The sequence below is a fragment of the Stomoxys calcitrans genome, chromosome 5 (assembly GCF_963082655.1).
Source record: "Stomoxys calcitrans chromosome 5, idStoCalc2.1, whole genome shotgun sequence".
Classification (NCBI taxonomy): domain Eukaryota; kingdom Metazoa; phylum Arthropoda; class Insecta; order Diptera; family Muscidae; genus Stomoxys; species Stomoxys calcitrans.
This window is the reverse complement of record NC_081556.1, coordinates 37,286,611-37,305,452: the sequence shown is the minus strand read 5'-3', so window position 1 is coordinate 37,305,452 and position 18,842 is coordinate 37,286,611. Positions and strand designations below refer to the sequence as shown.

General features: G+C 40.7%; 1 protein-coding gene across 1 annotated transcript; it reads left to right on the top strand.

The window, feature by feature from the left end:
• Positions 1-13,475, top strand: LOC106082144 (SET domain-containing protein SmydA-8). The gene is made up of 5 exons (XM_013244489.2): positions 1-244; positions 335-469; positions 9,691-10,255; positions 10,326-10,886; positions 13,264-13,475. The coding sequence occupies exons 1-5, from the start codon at positions 189-191 to the stop codon at positions 13,414-13,416; spliced, it is 1,470 nt and encodes a 489-aa protein (XP_013099943.2). The 5' UTR covers positions 1-188; the 3' UTR covers positions 13,417-13,475.
• Positions 13,476-18,842: the final 5,367 nt, after the last annotated feature.

The window sequence follows — 18,842 nt, the reverse complement described above, 5'->3', positions numbered from 1 at the left end:
AAAATGAAAATTAAGATATTTTGGCCCAACTTCAAAGCACAAAACGATGTGTATTGGGCTGTTAATTGACCACGAGATACTCGTCGTACAGAACGCCAGTACTAAACAGTCTCACTAAAAGAACAGCAACGGCAAGGAGAGTCCCGAAACTAGACAAAAACTATTACACACCAACGGATCGAAATAAAATGCAAAATTTTAGTGAAAAAGTGGTGTTTGCCGATGCTAATGAGCAATTTGGCAGGTAACCTAAACAAAAAATTACAAATTAAAAATGTCTGGCTGAATATCTGAAACAAAAAAAATTTAATAACCGTTTTATATGGCGCTGTAGACACTTAAAAGCGGCCATCGATATAGAAGCCGGTGATGTGCTGATCGAAGAATCACCTTTGCTGGTGACCACCCATTGGGAGTGTGAACAGATGAAATGTGCAAAATGCTGTGAAGATTCGTTCGTTATGTGCAAGTAAGTGAAAAAATGTTCAAATTACAAAATTTCACATACCTCAATACAAGAATACATAGATAGGACTGACTGTAGCCGGGGAGGTGGTGGTGGTGGGAAGAAGAAAGTGTCTAACGAAGGCTATTACTATGGTGAAAATCGAAAACGAACGTCATAGATATACACTCAGGATCAAATTCTGGCACTGACCTAGACCATAAAGAACAGCATTTTTACTGACCGTTGTTCCAAATATGGCCTGTGTACAGAAACAAACAATAGGCATGGGAAGTTTTTAAAAATATAAACAATTATGGCATTAACAAATCCCATGGGCAATACAATTCTCTATTGAAAAATAGTTGAAAAAAATATTACATAGCAAAGAAAATTTCACAAAATTTACGTTGGCAAAGTAATTTTTAAACAAGTAAAAAGGCATTGGATACCCACCACCTCGGGTATATACGTAAACCCCCTTTTGTCACAATCCGGTAAAAATTGGATAACTTAAGTACCCACATTCGGCACGGACATTGAGTGCTCTAATAAACATAAGTCACTGTTCAATTTTGTAGAACAAAATATTAGTCTTTTTGGCAGCTATATTCAAATATAAATCGATCTGAACCATATAGGACACGGATGGCAAAAAGCCTACCACAAGCCACTGCGTCAAATTTCAACAAAATCGGATAATAAATGCCCTTTTTATAGGGTCAAGACTTTAAATCGAGAGATTGTTCTATATTGCAATCTGGACCTATCTGGAACAAGAGTATAATAATCATCCTATTTTATTATAACTCCACTACTATATCCGTAGTAATATCTTAGCAGGTCCCGAGAACTCATATACAAGTAACATTTTTAGACAATAAATCAGCTTTTTATGGGTTTAAGACCCTAAATTGGAAGATCGGTTTATATGACAGCTATATCGAAATACATTCCGATATTTACTATATTTGGGTCAGATGGCTGGTGACTTAAAAAAACTCACTGATTCAAATTTCAGCGAAATTGGGTAATAAATGTTTCAAATTTCAGCCAAATCGGGTAGTAAATAAAGCTTTTTTAGGCTTCAGACCCTTTATCGGGAGATCGGTCTATGTGGCAGCTATATCTAAATATAGTTCGATCTGAAATATATTTGGGGCGGACGTCGGGAGGCTTAAAACAACTCACTGTTTCAAATTTCAGCGAAATCGGATAAAAAGTAAAGCTTTTATGGGTTCCAGACCCTTTAACGGCAGATCGGTCTATATGGCAGCAATATCTAAATATAGTCCGATCTGAACCATATTTAGGTCAGATGACGGGAGGCTTAAAATACCCCCCATAGTTTTAAATTTCAGCGAAATCGGATAAAAAGTAAAGCTTCCATGGGCTTCAGACCCTTTATCGGTAGATCGGTCAATATGGCAGCTATATCTAAATATAGTTCGATCTGAAATATATTTGGGACGGATGTCGGGAGGCTTAAAACTACTCATTGTTTCAAATTTCAGCAAAATCGAGTAATAAATAAAGCTTTTATGGGCTTCAGGCCCTTTATTGGCAAAACGATCTATATTACAGCTATATCTTAATATAGTCCGGTCTGAACTATATTTAGGTCCTATGTTGGGAGGCCTAAAATTACGTTTCAAATTTCAGCGAAATCGGGTAAAAAATAAAATATTTATGGGCTTGAAACCCTTTATCGGGAGATCGGTCTATATGACAGCTTTATCTAAACATAGTCCGATCTGGACAATATTTACGTCAGATGTCGGGAGGCTTAAAATAACCCACTGTTTTAAATTTCAGCGAAATCGGGTAATAAATAAAGTTTTTATGGGCTTGAGGCCCTTTATCGGCAGATCGATCTATATGACAGCTATATCTAAATATAGTCCGATCTGAACCATATATGAGTCCTATGCTGGGAGGCCTAAAATTACTCACTGTTTCAAATTTCAGCCAAATCGGGTAGCAAATAAAGCTTTTTTAGCCTTCAGACCCTTTATCGGGAGATCGGTCTATGTGGCAGCTATATCTAAATATAGTTCGATCTGAACCATATTTGGGTCAGATGTCGGAAGGCCTAAAACTACTCACTGTTTCAAATTTCAGCGAAATCGGGTAATAAATAAAGTTTTTATGGGCTTCAGAACCCTTATCGGCAGATCGGTCTATATGATAGCTATATTTAAATATAGTCCGATCTGAACCATATTTGGGTCCTATGTTGGGAGGCCTAGAACTACTTACTATTTCAAATTTCAGCAAACTCGAGTAATAAATAAAGTTTTTATGGGCTTGAGACCCTTTATCGGCTGATCGGTCTATATGACAGCTACATTTAAATATAGTCCGATCTGAACCATATTACGGTCGGGTATCAGGAGGCTCAAAACAACCCACTGTTTCAAATTTCAGCCAAATCGAGTAATAAATAAAGCTCTTATAGGCTTCAGACCCTTTAAGGGGAGATCGGTCTATATGGCAGCTATATCTAAATATAGTGTGATCTGAACTATATTAAGGTCGTATATCAGGAGGCTTAAAACAACCCACTGTTTCAAATTTCAGCCAAATCGGGTAGTAAATAAAGCCTTTATTGGCTTCAGACCCTTTATCGGGAGATCGGTCTATGTGGCAGCTATATCTACATATAGTCCGATCTCAACCATATTTGGGTCCTATGTTGGAAGGCCTAAAATTACTCACTATTTCAAATTTCAGCAAAATGGGATAAAAAATAAAGTATTTATGGGCATTAGACCCTTTATCGGCAGATCGGTCTATATGACAGCTATATCTAAATAAAGTCCGATCTCAACCATAGATGGGTCCTATAGTGGGAGGTCTAAAATTACTCACTGTTTCAAATTTCAGCGAAATCGGATGAAAATAAAGTATTTATGGGCATTAGACCCTTTATCGGCAGATCGGTCTATATGACAGCTATATCTTAATATAGTGTGATCTGAACTATATTAAGGTCGTATATCAGAAGGCTCAAAACAACACACTGTTTCAAATTTCAGCCAAATCGGGTAGTAAATAAAGCTTTTATAGGCTTCAGACCCTTTATCGTGAGATCAGTCTATGTGGCAGCTATATCTAAATATAGTCCGATCTGAACCATATTTTGGTCAGATGTCGGAAGGCCTAAAACTACTCACTGTTTCAAATTTCAGCGAAATTGGTTAATAAATAAAGTTTTTATGGGCTTCAGAACCCTTATCGGCAGATCGGTCTATATGATAGCTAAATTTAAATATAGTCCGATCTGAACCATATTTGGGTCCTATGTTGGGAGGCCTAAAACTACTTACTACTTCAAATTTCAGCGAAATCGAGTAATAAATAAAGTTTTTATGGGCTTGAGACCCTTTATCGGCTGATCGGTCTATATGACAGCTACATTTAAGTATAGTCCGATCTTAACCATATTACGGTCGGGTATCAGGAGCCTCAAAACAACCCACTGTTTCAAATTTCAGCCAAATCGGGTAATAAATAAAGCTTTTATAGGCTTCAGACCCTTTAACGGGAGATCAGTCTATATGGAAGCTGTATCTAAATATAGTGTGATCTGAACTATATTAAGGTCGTATATCAGGAGGCTTAAAACAACCCACTGTTTCAAATTTCAGCCAAATCGGGTAGTAAATAAAGCCTTTATAGGCTTCAGACCCTTTATCGGGAGATCGGTCTATGTGGCAGCTATATCTAAATATAGTCCGATCTAAACCATATTTGGGTCAGATGTTGAAAGGCCTAAAACTACTCACTGTTTAAAATTTCAGCAAAATCGGATGAAAAATTAAGTTGGTTTTATGGTCCGATTTGGCCCGTTCAAGAACTTAACCAGCGTGCATGAAAAAGACGTATCTGTGCCAAATATCAGCTCAATATCTCAATTTTTGAAGACTGTGATTATAACAGACGGACGGACAGACACGCGGACATCGTTAAATCGTCTTAGAATTTTACGACGATCCGAAATATGTATACTTTATAGGGTCGGAAATTTATATTTCGATGTGTTGCAAATGGAATGACTAAATGAATATACCCCCTATCTTACGGTGGTGGGTATAAAAAAATCAATAGCTAAATTCTACAAAAAAAGGAAATTTTCTAAACGAGGTGTGTTGTTTGAACCGTTGTGTGGAGCGGATGTTTTGTTATTGCGCGCCCCAAGAATTTTTCTGTAACTTGTAATAGGTCATTATTTTTGAAAAAAAACTTAAGTCACTCTGTGATAGTGATAGTGTTATGCATTAGGCGGTTGATGAACCGCGTCTGTTTTCAGTGGAGCGTCAGATCTAGAGCCCGGGTGTGGGCTTAGAATGGACTCCATAGACCCAAGAGCTGAGGGGGTGGTATGTTGTCTGTTACTGAAACCTCGACTGTTGGAGCGGCTGCTCCACACTCCACCAGCCGACAGACGACTGGTCGCCAGGGGCTTTTGACAAAGACACCAGGTTCGAATCCTAAGGACAAGGCCGAACCTATTGTATCTACGCATGCTTGACGTGCAACAGCGAAGTGGGCTACCGAAAGTGCTCTAGGTATAAATCCGTGGAAGAAGTTCTTTTCAGCAGGAGATACAAGTTACCTATAGTGGCACCTGTCTCCTTGGGAGGAGAGAATGTTCCTTTCACAGTAAGCGCAAAATACCTGGGTGTTTTGTTGGACAGGAAATTGAACTTCAAATTCAACAAGCCGCCAAAAGTATTTGTCCCTGAATTGATTTAAAAAGAAAGTTATTCGTGCTGTTATTCAAGCGTAATAATGCGATTCCGTTATATTTGACTGGAAAATCACAACCGTCTATTGTTGGCGAACTCAAATATCAAAAAGGGAACAAAATGTTTCCTCCTCATCACGGCAACTCCTGCGGAAGTCATTGTGCGGTACTTCCATGAGCGCCGCGCTGCGGCCTTTGTCACAGTATCCAGTTATGATACCTGTCAATGTGGTCAGCAATCTCTAATCGCCCTATCGGTCCTCGTCCTCCTCCGACCTATCGGTCCGACCCTCATCCACGGAGTCCCATTTCACCACCGACTCAGCACTGGCCATTTCATTTACTTTGTTCAGTTGCTCCAGAAATGGCTCAAAAGCAAGACCGGCATCTGGTTCGTCCCGCACAGACGAACCCCTCCTGGTGATTTCGTCTGCCTCATTCCCTGATATCCCATTATGTCCAGGGACCTATGTCAGCATCACATCATAAACCCGGAGCCTATCCAAGGACAATTCGCTACACCCTTCGACCTCACCATTCTCGAACGTAGGACCTTGAGCACCGACATACTATCTACATAAAGACCGTACACTTGTCCGGCAGTCTTAGATACTTACCGATAACGAGTGCATAGAAAGAGACCCCCAAACCCCAGTCCTGACTCCATATTGTAGCCATCAATGAAGATAGAGGTCTCATCGTCCTCAAACACAGCATTTGAGATTCTCCCACCTTCCGCAACTATGGCATCTATAATGGCACCGTGGCCGCACCCGTCCTCCTTCAGCATGCCGAGCTCTCTCTGCCTAAGCACGATCTTGGTGGCGCAGTTCCGAATATAGGCCTCAATGGGCTGCATACTCCTCGTCGACGTCGTCCGCATAAGCGATTATCTTCGTTCCATCTTTGCCGAGATCCATTCATCACGACGTTTTACAGAATCGGCGTGAACAATCCTCCTCGGGTGAGTTACGTCTTCAGGATTAGGCCCGAAAGCCAACGATGGTTACAAAGAGGTGGATGTGAGCATTCCAAAACTATGTGATCTAATCTAGACTTGAAAAGCTCTATCACTTTGCTGACACTGGCTAGAACAGACATCTCAGTCATAGTCTCCGTAATGACAGGTCACTGTCTGATCAAAAAATACTGACAGACTGAAGAAGACCAGTAACGACATTTGCCGAAGCTGTGATGATCGAAGAAGAAGAGAGAGAGAAGAAGAGTGAGTATCTCGCACTAGTAGTCGGAAGGAGTTTCATTTTGGGTTCTCATTTCTTTGATAACCCGTCTGATTTAACGGATGTGAACATTCGCAAGTTTTTGGGCTTTTACAAGGGATCTGGATGGTTCAAAGATAGGAATCTTCCTTCTGCTGTTCCCGTGCTATCAGAATGGACGTAAACGTCTAAGTGAGTCTGATGGAAGACTGCCACTTAAGCCTAACCTAATCATGCCATAAATCATGTTATTAGTCTATTTGGAGATAATAGGGTGAATCACATTGTGATCAAGGGCGGCAGCTATTGATCCTATTTCCACATTATTGACGGCCACCTCAATGTCTAAGAGGCTGCCTTAGTCCGTTTTGGGTCCCACTAAAGCTCTCCGGTGCCAGTCCCTCTTAACCTTCAGGTCTATTAGTATTTCTAGTGTTTTGAGTAAAAATGATGACAGACTAATGGGCCTGTAATCTGTTGTCGTTCTGTAGTTTATTTTCCCCGCCTTGGAGATAAAGACCTCACTGACCTCCAATGTCAGGCTCGCCCGGAAAATCTGTTCCAGCCAGGGCAGGTTAACTCCATGGGACTCCTGCAGTAGTACCGGGATTATTCTGTCCAGTATGGTCGATTTAAATGGACTGCCCTCGATTTAAGTGTGGACTGCCCACACTATCTTCCCCTCGTCAACGATGTCCCTGATGAGGTCATACGTCAAGGCAGCTTCTATAGATATTGCAATATAGCGATCGCAGAGCTCTTCCTGGTCACCCGTAAAATGCGTTTCCATCAGAAGCTTCACCTTCTCCTGACCACTCTTGGTGTAAGTTCCGTCCTCCCTTCTTAAGGAGCTAGGCTTGTTAGGATCCTTTGAGAGCACAACCTAGATGCCTCAATTGTGCTTTCCAGTTCTCCTCAGAACTTGGTCCAGGATCTTCCATTCGCCGAGGACGTCTCCTTCTTGATCCTGCCTAGGGCCTCATGATACTCGTCCCAGCCCATTGGTCTGCTTTCCTCTTGGTCTTATTAAAAAGGCCCCTGCTCTGCTCTCTCTGAGCACCTTCAGTTTTGGTATCCACCATGACTGGCTATTTTTACGCGGGATCTTCTCTTCGCCGAGGACGTCTCTTTCTTGAACCTGGCTAGGGCCTCATGATACTCGTCCCAGCCCATTAGACTGTTTTCTCTTTTGGTCTTATTAAAAAGGCCCATGCTCTGCTCTTTGTGAGCACCTTCAGTTTTTGTGTCCAACATGACTGGATAATTTTACACGGGACATGCCTTCAGAAAATCCTCGTTTAGGTAGGCATTCCGTAACAAGATCCACTGCGGTTTTCAGTTCCCTTGCGTTTGCCAGAGGCCCCTCAGGGGGCCAACTTTTGCATCTGTTTCCTGAATTTCCTCAGTCAGGTTTCTGTATGGCCTCCTCCTCCCCATCTTGTGCTCGACCTGAGAACATATCCTATAGTAATGCGAAAAGGAGCAGTGGGTGGAGAAATTTTGACATTTCCTATAAATCCTTTTTTTTAATTTTCCATAGCAAAGACGATTCTTTATTTTTTGTTTGTTACCTCTGGTATGTACCTAAATACATACATACAGCGGTCAAAAAAAGTATTCATCATTCAATGTTTTTTTTTTAATAAGTCTACAAAAGACAATTGGAATAAAAACATATTAAACTAATGATGCAGTAGTGCTTGTGTGATATATATGTACACAATTTCATTGTTTTTAAAGAAAAAAATAGTATTTATTGGAACAAAAAGGGCCATTTTACAGCTGAACACAAAAAATTAAACAAAAAAAGTATTCATCATTGCAAAAAAACAAAAAAATAAATAACATAATTTAAAAAAATTAATACTTTGTTATTCGACCACCGCGTCTTATAACTTCTTTTAAACGGTTTGACATCGATTGGACTAATTTAGCGGTTATATTTTGGTCTATATTAGTCCATTCCTCCATTATCACCTGTTGCATTTGACTCTTGCTCGAAAAATTGCGCGTTCTCAATTTGCGTTCGAGATGTTCCCAAAGATGTTCAATTGGGTTCAAGTCGGGACTTTGAGGAGGAGTTTTAATGACTTTGGGGCAGTTATACAGCATCCACATCTTGGTATTTAAAGCAGAATGTTTGGGGTCATTATCTTGATAATATTGAAAGTTATTACCAAGCCCAAGTTTTACAGCACTATCTTTTAAATTCCTCTTTAAAATGTCAATGTAATACTTATGATCCATTACTCCATTAATAATTTCAAGATTTCCCGCTCCTGAAGCCGCCATACACCCCCAAACCATTAAACCACCTCCACCATGTTTTACAGTAGCAACGGTGTTTCGTTCTTCAAGCTCTGTATTTGGTTTTCTGTACACTATGACCTTTCCATCGCACCCAAAAAGATTAAACTTGCTCTCGTCTGCAAAAATGACTGTTTTCCAAAATGATTCGGGCTGTTTTACATACATTTTTGCGAAGTTTAGCCTTTTCACTCGGTTTATTTTATTTATAAAGGGCTTCTTACGTGCAGTTCTTCCTCTGTAACTATGCCTTTTGAGTGTATTTCGAATTGTTTGTGTAGTAACTTCCTTCCCTAAATATTCCATAGTGTTTTTACGAAGAATGGTCGCATTTGTCTTCGGAGTTTTCTGAACTTGCCGCACTAGCCAACGCACATCTCCAACTGAAAGTGCTTTTGGTCGACCAGATCTTGGTTTATTGTCAACAGTTTTCGTTTCTGTCCACTTTCTGATGATGGATTGTATAGTAGATCGTGGTCTATTTAATATTTCACTGATAGTTTTTTTAGTTAAACCATTCCTGTGGTGTTTTATTATCAAAACTTTTACCTCATCAGAAACCTCGTTTTGCTTACGACCCATTTTGACAAAAACTATATTTTCAATGAAATTAAATATTTGCTGTCAAGGGCAAAGCCTCCTTTACTAAATAAAACAGAAAAGGGGGATTCCCAAATAATATTTGAATTTGACTTTGATGATAGCACATCAATGATGAATACTTTTTTTGTTCTGTTTTTGGTGTTATTATATAAAATTGCATTTTTTGCGCTAATTAAATTTATTTTTTGAATTTATTTTAAAACATATTACGAAAAATAAACTATTGCATAAAACTGCATTATTTGTTTACTTTAAATTTTCTTCAATTACCCAAAATAAGTGAATTTATTATCAATTTTGCTAATGATGAATACTTCTTTTGACCGCTGTATATTATTTTTAATGTATTTTTCTAAACCTTCCAGGAAATGCCAGTTCTTCCCCCTTTGCATAGATTGTACCGAGCATGATGCCTTTGAGTGTGAATTTTTTACCAAAGCTACAAAGGCTATTTCCAAAAATCTCCTTATCAACACATATGCCCTCAATTCGATACTGAAACTTTTGTTAGTTATGGAGAATCCGGCCACATCGGAAAAGTGCACCAATTTAGTGCCACACAATTTCAAATTGAATGAATATCGTAACACGGACATGTGGCAGGATCATGAAGTCAGTATTGTACAACCCATAATGGATTCGGGGCTCATGGATTGCTTTCGCAGCATACAAAAGGCCAAGGGTGATATGCAAGACTCGGATTTTTTGCATAAAATGTGTATTCTGATTGATGCCAATGCCTTTGAGGTATCGAGTAAGGTCACAGGGGATTCCTTAAAGGGATTATATGTGCATGCTGCCAAAATGCCGCATCATTGCGTGCCCAATACCGCCACTGCCATCGATAATGACTACAATATGAAGATCTATGCTGCAGTGCCCATAAAGGCGGGGGAAGTCATTTACAATTCTTTTACCAATCCCTTAATGGTGAGTTCCTAGTTAAAAAATTTAGCCACAATTTGGTGGATTAAGAGTGGAGAGTTGTTTTTCTTTTCAGGGCACCATTCAACGTCAGCATCATTTACGCATGACCCGCCACATTGAGTGTCACTGCTTCCGTTGCTTAGATCCCACCGAATTGAATACCCACATGAGTTCTGTCAAATGCAAAGAGTGCCCTGAAGGCTTTGCCATATGCTCGCATGGCAAATGGATGTGCATGGACTGTAATGCCGTACTGGATGCAGCATCTGTTCAGAAGCTATTGATACAGGCTTCCGAGGATGTTGGCAATGCCAATGGTGATGTCATGGCCTACGAGCAACTATTGCACAAATATGCTGGAGATTTTCATCCCAATCATTTTCTGATGATCGATTTGAAACAGAATATTGCCACCATACTGAGAGCTGTGCTAATAAATTCCATGCGTGATCCCAATAAGGATGTTCTAAGGCGTCGGGTCGATTTGTGTGAGGAAATTTTGCCAGTGGTAAAGGCTGTTATACCAGGATATTCCAAGCTGTATGCGATAGCTTTGTATGAGTATCTGTTGTCGTTTTTGGAATTGGCCGAACTGGATTTTCGCAGTAAAGAGATACCTAAGGATTTGTACATTGTAAGTAGTTACTATTTTAATAGAGGAAGTGGGTCACATGCACTTTGTGCCTAATTAACCATATTTTCAAAATCTTCTTATATATAAAAATCAATTTGTGTTTGTTTGTAGGTTTTTTTGTTTGTTTGTAGGTTTTTTTGTTTGTTTGTATGTTTGTGTGCGATTTTCTTGAAATTTTCATAGATGTTGCATAATGACCCCGTGGTGAAAATAGGGTACTACATTTTTTGATATCTGAAGGGGGGACGGACCCTCCCCCTTACCCTAATTTTCAGAAATGCCAGATCTCGGAGATGGGTGGTGCGATTTAAGCGAAATTTTGTGTGCTCTCATATAGTACCCTAAAAATAAATATTTGGTAGCCAAATTTTGGGTGAGGTACCTACGGGGGGCTGCCCCACCCTAAAACCTACCAAACATATATTTAGGCCAATCACGACAATGTGGGACTCAAATGAAAGGTATTTAGGATAAGAAAACGTATCTGATATCCTATTGTCGGACTAAGTGCTAGGGAGACCACCCCAAGCCCCTAAACACCCCTAAATCGGACATATTTACCGACCATGGCAATATGGGACTCAAATGAAAGGTATTTGCGAGTAGAATACAAATCTGATATCCAAATGTGGGACCACGTTACTGGGGGTCAACCCCTTCCCCAAACTGGACTAATTTACTGACCATGGGAATATGGCGCTTAAATAAAAGGTAATTGAATGTAGAATTCAAATCTGATATCCAAATATGGGACCAAGTGTTTGGGGGGCCGCCTCTCACCAAAAACATCCCCCAAAGGGGACAAATTTACGACCATAGCAATATGGGGCTCAAATGAAAGGTCTTTGGAAGTAAAACACGAATTTGATATCAAAAAAGTGTCTATGGGGCCACGCCACCCCCACAACACCACCCAAATAGTAAGTATTTTCTGCCTATTGCAATATGAGGCTCAAATAAGAGGGTTATTAAAGTGGAACACGAATCCGATATATATTTTGAAGGCCAACTCACTGAGTGGCCGCCCATCCCCCAAAACATCCCCAAGCCGGTCATGTTTGCCGACTATGGAAATATGGGCTCAAATTAAATGTATGTGGGAGTAGACCAAGTATCTGATATCAACATTAGGGGCCAACTGTCTAGCGGACGTCCCACCACCATAACTACCCCCAAATAGGACGTATTTGCTCACCAAGACAATTTGGGTCCTAAAGGGAGTGGAACTTAATATTCATAGTTTTTAGGGCCAATGCCCCAAACGGGACATATTTGCTGACTTTTGCAATAAGGAGTTTAAATGAGATTAGAAAACGAATTTGATATCCAATTTTGAGGCCTATGGCAATATGGAGTTCAAATAAATGATATATATAGATAGAGGAAAATAGAGCACGTTTCTGAAATATTTTCCGGGCTTAGTGTTTGGGGGACCACCCCAATTCCCAAAACACCCCTTAATCGGGCATATTTACCGACCATGTCAATGTGGAACTTAAATGAAAGGTATTGGGGGGTAGAGCAAGAATTGATACCTATTTTCGGGACCAATTTTCTAGGGGTCTACCCCTTTTCCAAAATACCCCACAAAGAGCAATTTTTACTGACCATCGCAATATGGGGCTCAAATAAAGATATTTGGGAGTAGAATACGAATTTGATATTCAAATGTACGACCATGTATTTAGGGCATCACCCCTTTCCCAAAACACCCCCAAAGGGAAAAAAATTGTCGACCATGCCAATATGTGGCTCAAATGAAAGGTATTTGAGATTAGAAAACTAATTTGATAACCTATTTTTGGGGCCATGTGTTTGGGGGACGCCTCATCCTGTAAACTCCTCTTAAGCCAATGGCAATATGGGGTTTAAATAAATGGTATTTGAGAGAAGAGCACGATGCTGATATTTTTTCAGGGCCAAGTATCTGGTGGACCACCTCTCCCCCGAAAACACCATTAAATCAGAAATCATGGGAATATCAGGCTGAAATTAAGTATTTTAAGAATGGGGTACACCTTACATCCAAACTTAAATTCGTAGACCAATAAAGATCATATGGGCTTCAGATAAAGGCACTTATATTGCTAAACTCAAAGTCAAGTTAGCATGGTATTTCACTTCGAAAATAAATATTCCAAGGAAACTTTTGTTCCATATAAAGTAAAAGAAGGCGCAGCGGAGCGGGCCCGGGTCAGCTAGTACATTATAATGTGTAAAGACGCCATGAGCCTTTTCCACGTAGAAACAAAATTTGCGCCAAAACGTGTAAAGGCCCCATTAGTCTGTAAACGACACATTAGGTTGTCTAGAATACACTGTAAATAATTTGAATTTTTTTTGTTGTTTTAAAATGTTTTTTTTTTTTTTGTTCCAGGAAAAATTACAAGTTGCCAAAGAAATTTGCTTGGAGTCCAAGGAGTTATTGTCATTTGAGCCCTCAAATTCGCCCGAAGGTCACTTAGTAAGACGCATTGCCATACAACAGGAGCAAATTGACGAGAGTCTAAGCAAGTTCGATAGTAAATAAACCAATTAAAAATGTATCGTTAAATCGAAAAAAATAAATTAAGTAGTACAAAATATCAATTACAAAAAATATTAAATCTTCTTATAGTCGTAAAAAAATTAAACAAAAATTATGGTATATTTTTTTCACATAGTCAAAGGCCATTACATTTTGAAGGGAACAAATCAAAGCAATAAAATGTGAAGTAAATATTAAATTAAAATAATTAAATAATATAATTTTTTTTTTGGAATAAAGTTTCCTGTAGAAATACAAGGTTGACTAAATTTTCTATTTATAGCAAAACATTTAATCCTAAACCAAAGAATTTCTTACCATATTTCCAAGAAATTTTGACAAAAAATTTGAAAAAAATTTCTCATAGATGAGAAATTGTGACAAAATTTTATGCTAGTGATAGATTATTCCCCACTAATGATGACGATATTTGTGGGGCAATCCCATGGCAGCCGGTGGTACGTACCGGATTGACCCGATGGAGTCCTTCATTGGCAACTGAACTCCCAGGTTGCTACAACAACAACATATTTGTGAGATATTCAGCCATATTGTTGTTGCAACATTTTCATGTGGAGGTGGCGATCCTCGTCAAGCTCCTATAGTTGATCAGGCTCGTTCCGCTTTAAAGGACCGATCGCCACGGGAACAAGGTGGCCATTGGTTATTTAAAGGCGCCAATAACTCGCCTTGTCATATCGAGCATCATAGGCACTCAGTATTTATGCAAGAGCCGGTGTCGCCCGACCTCTCACTGAGACTCCGCTCGATACCGCAGATTGTCCGCGACTGCCATTGCAGCTATTCCGTATGGAGCATTCCAATATCCGCAACCTTTGGACGCGCCCGGTAGCTTGCAGCTAAGCTTCTAGTGGCAGCAATGAACACCACCCAGAACGGACCTCAATATTTCGGCCTGTGTGGTGTTCAAAGCTATCCTGTGCCATTCTGTCCGATCGCCACGTTGGTTATTTAAAGGCGCCAATAACTCGCCTTGTCATATCGAGAATCATAGGCACTCAGTATTTATGGAAGAGCCGGTGTCGCCCGACCTCTCACTGAGACTCTCTGCTCGATACAGCTGATTGTGCGCAGCTATTCCGTATGGAGCATTCCAATATCCTCAACCTGTGGACGCGCCCGGTAGCTTGCAGCTTAGCTTCTAGTGACAGCAATGAACACCACCCAGAACAGACCTCAATCTTTCGGCCTGTGTGGTGTTCAAAGCTATCCTGTGCCCGTGCCCGTGCCCGTGCTATTTAAAACTTCTCTACTAGGTAGTGTCGCTCTGCGGCACGACGTTCGTACTCAACAATAAAAAGTAGGTCATTTATCATTGAGCTTAAAATTTAATTGGACAGAATTCATTGCAATGAGAGAATTTTCATTGGCCTTCCTCGTAGACCATCTCGACAGTCTCCTTAGTGATCTTTCCATGATCTCTCTGGTAGTACACAGAAACTTGCCCCAGATTAGTTGCAGGACATCATTTGGTTTGGCGCTTAAGTACATGCCATTTTCTTTGAGATCTTAAAGAACAAGGTTCCAGACAATCGGCAAGAACACTCCGCTTAAATCTTTCTTCTTGCCATCCGCCTTTTGACTATCTCCCAAGTCCGCCTTAATAATCCTACCATATTATTGGTCCATTGGGGGATACATAGGTTGACCACCGTCTTTGACGGCGATTATAGTCCGCCTTAACAATCCTGCCATATTATTGGTCCACTAGGAGATACTTACTTGGGTGGACCCCCGCCTGGTCCTTGACCTCGACTATCGATCTTATTTGCGCGTTGACGCTGTTAGCCTGGATAAGAGCCCTGGTGTGAACATCAGAAAAATTTTCAGCGGTGATTATTGTCACTAGGACCTGATGGAATATTTCTGGCGTTGCTACAGAATAAGGCGAACTATCTAGCATCCCATTTGGCCACTATTTTCACAGCGCACAGTGGGATGGAAACGAAAAAAACTAGTAAAAATATGTCATTTGAGAACGGATAGAGATTTTTAGGCGCAAAAAATTTTTGTTGCAAATTAAAATACGAAGCCAATCTCTGCCAAAATTTAAACAAATAAAAAATTAAACTCGTAAATCCCCGAAAGTTAGATATTGTATACTTCAAGCGGGCTGTTGGGATTTTTGAACATTATGTTGCAAAAAAAGAATTTTGAAAGTCGGACCACAAAGGAAGATTTGGCAGCCCGAACAATTTTTTGAACTTTAGAGTCCCGCCACGAGGCAGACATTTTGCATACGACCTCGATAACACCTCTGTTTTAATAATTTAAACTTCAAAGAATTATCTCTGTCCGTTCTCAAATTACATATTTTTTACTTATTATTATTTTTTTTTTAGTTTCTATTCCACTGTGCAGCGGGCCTAGGACTTGTATATACTCCGAAAGTCTGGTAGGTGGCAAGGGTGATATTTATACCCAAGCCCAGCAACATCAAAGGCCTACAGACCTTCCTCCTTTCTATTCAAAACCATGGAACTTATTGTGGATACCATGATAAAGAGTAGGACATCCATCGAACTGCTCAAATACAAACATCATGCCTATGTCAAGGAAAGCTCGGTGGAGATTGCCCTGCACGAGGCGAGGTTGTGCATAACATAGAGGAATCCTTCGATCCCAAGACGCACACATTGGTGGTTTGCATTGACATCGTGGGGATTTTACCAATGTGCGGACCGACACACCGATTCAATCCTTAGAACAGTACCGGGTGGACCGGGTCCTTAGAGACTGGATAAACTTATGATAAGGAACAGTTGGATAAATTGTAAGTCCCATGACATAAACATAAGGGAGAAAGTGGCACAAGGAACGCCAAAGGGGGGCATTTTATCGCCACTCCTATGGGTGACCATCATAAATGACCTATTACAGATGATGACTGAGGAGGGATTTGAATCCGTCTGCTACGATGTTATATTACTTCTAAGGTGTAAGGATCCGAACCAGCTATGCAGAAGGGGCGAAAGAGTCTTACATATGGCATATAACTGGGCTAGACCCAGAGGTCTCAATGTTAACCCAGAGAAGACTTAAATATGCCTGTTCACGAGAAAGACGAAGGTGGGCCAATTTAACGCACCACGTTTTCTCAATAAGACGATTTCGATATCTGACAAGGTCAAATACTTAGGTGTGATCTTGGACAGGAAACTAAATAGGAAGTGTCACATTCAGGTGCGTACTGAGAAGGCTCACAGATGTTGGGCACTATGTAGAGGGGCTGTAGGCTCGAAATGGGGCCTGAATCCAAGGATAGTCCACTGGCTCTACAGGAGGGTGATTAGACTAATACTTACATCGCCTCAGTAGTTTGGTGGACTGCTATGGAGAAAAAGTGCAACATAAGGACCATACAACAGGTTCAGAGAACATGTTGTCTTGGCATAGGCGGGGCGATGAGGACCACGCCCACTAGGACACTGGGCACTATTCTAGATATCCGACCCATTGACATACAGATTAAGGGTGAGGCAGCCACTGCGGCTATGAGACTTAAGGCGATGGAGGAATGGATTGAGAATGGGAGCAGCTCATACCATCGCGGTTATACCGCAAGGCGACGATAGGAAACCTGAAAGGAAGGGAAGAGGTTTCCAATCAGATGCCTGAGACGACACTTGAGGTCAAGTGCGAGGCATTGATGTCAGCGGCACAGTCTTGCATTGACGGAGCCCTAGTATTGCCATCTGGAAGATCATGTTACATGGATGGATCAAAGCTAGAGGACCGAGTGGACCTGGGGGTCTACATTGAGAACCCAGGGACTGAGATCTGTTTTAAACTGCCTGACAATAATACGGTCCTGCAGGCGGAGATCCGGGCGATCACGGAATGCGTAAGGTGGTGTGGTGTTAACACGAGGACGCCGAGTGTGAACATCTTTACGGACAGTAAAATTTACATAAGGGCTATAACAACCAGGACGGTAAGCTCACGAACAGTCTTGCAGTGTAAGAAGGAGATTTACGACTTCCCTGAGGATGGCAAAATCCGCATCGTTTGGGTGCCGGTCCATAAGGGAGTAAGGGGGAATGAAAGGGCAGACGATTTGGCAGTGAAGGTCAGAGGACTGCCGTCAATAAACTTGGTTAACCCGAAGCCTTTCAGTTCGACGCAGTCCGAGTTAAGGGCGGGGGCGTCGAATGCGCATGCAACCCTGTGGAACAGTTAAACCGTCGGTAGGACGGCGAAAATCCTATGGGGGGATCCAGATCATGAGAAGACGTGGCTATTACTGAAAAGAAGTAAGAAGGAGGTCAGTATAGCTATTGGTATCATAACGAGACACCTAGGACTACGAGCTCACTTATTTAAAATCGGTGCGCTAAGTGATAGCATGTGTAGGGCATGCGGGGAAGATGATGAGAGTTGAGGTTAGGACATAATACCAGACATGAACCAACTTAGGGGAGTGGCATGGAAAGCAATTAAGGATTTTGTAAGTAGCACTGAGTTTCTAACTTAGTTTATCTTTTTCGAGGTTACTTTTTTATACCCTCCACCATAGGATGGGGGGCCGCCGCTTGAAATTTTGCACAAATACTTCTTATTAGTGTAGGTCTGTTTGGATTGTAAATGGGCCAAATCGGTCCATGTTTTGATATTGCTGCCATATAAACCGATCTTGGGCCTTGACTTCTTGAGCCAATAGAGGGCGCAATTCTCATCCGATATGGCTTTAATTTGGAACGAAGTATTTTGTTATGACTTTCAACAACTGTGCTATGTAGGGTTCAAATCGGTTAATTACCTGATATAACTGATATATATATATGCCGATCTTGGATCTTTGCCGTAAGTGATGGCATGTCTAGGGCATGCGGGGAAGATGATGAGATGTTGGAGCATTTCCTTTGCCATTGACCGGCTTTCGCGTCTAACACATACCGGCACTTAGATGGGAACACAATACCAAACATGAACCAACATAGGGGCGTGGCCTGAAAATTAATTAAAGATTTTGTAAGTAGCACGGAATTCCTGACTTAGATTTTCTTTTCAGAGTTTACATTTTAGTACATAGAGCGCATAATAAGTCGATTACTGGCTTAGGTTTATGTCCATGGTGGCATGGGGCGCATAACAATCAGCACCCTCTTTTCAACCCAACCTAACCTAGCATCTCTTAATGCTGGCGCGTTTGTAAAAACTTCTTTACAACGAGATCTCGCATTTGAGCGAAATTTTGACAACATTTCCTTTAGCAAACAAATGTTGACAAAATTCTTATAGCATAGAAATATTGCAAAAGTTTTCTATAGCAAAGAAGTTTTTCTAAAATTTCCTATGGCGCAAAATTTTAATGATTTTTTTCCATATTGGCATCCCTAATGATCTTTCGGAAATATGTTTTTAAAGCAAATGAATGAATGGATTCATTGGTTCTTCATATTCATTCA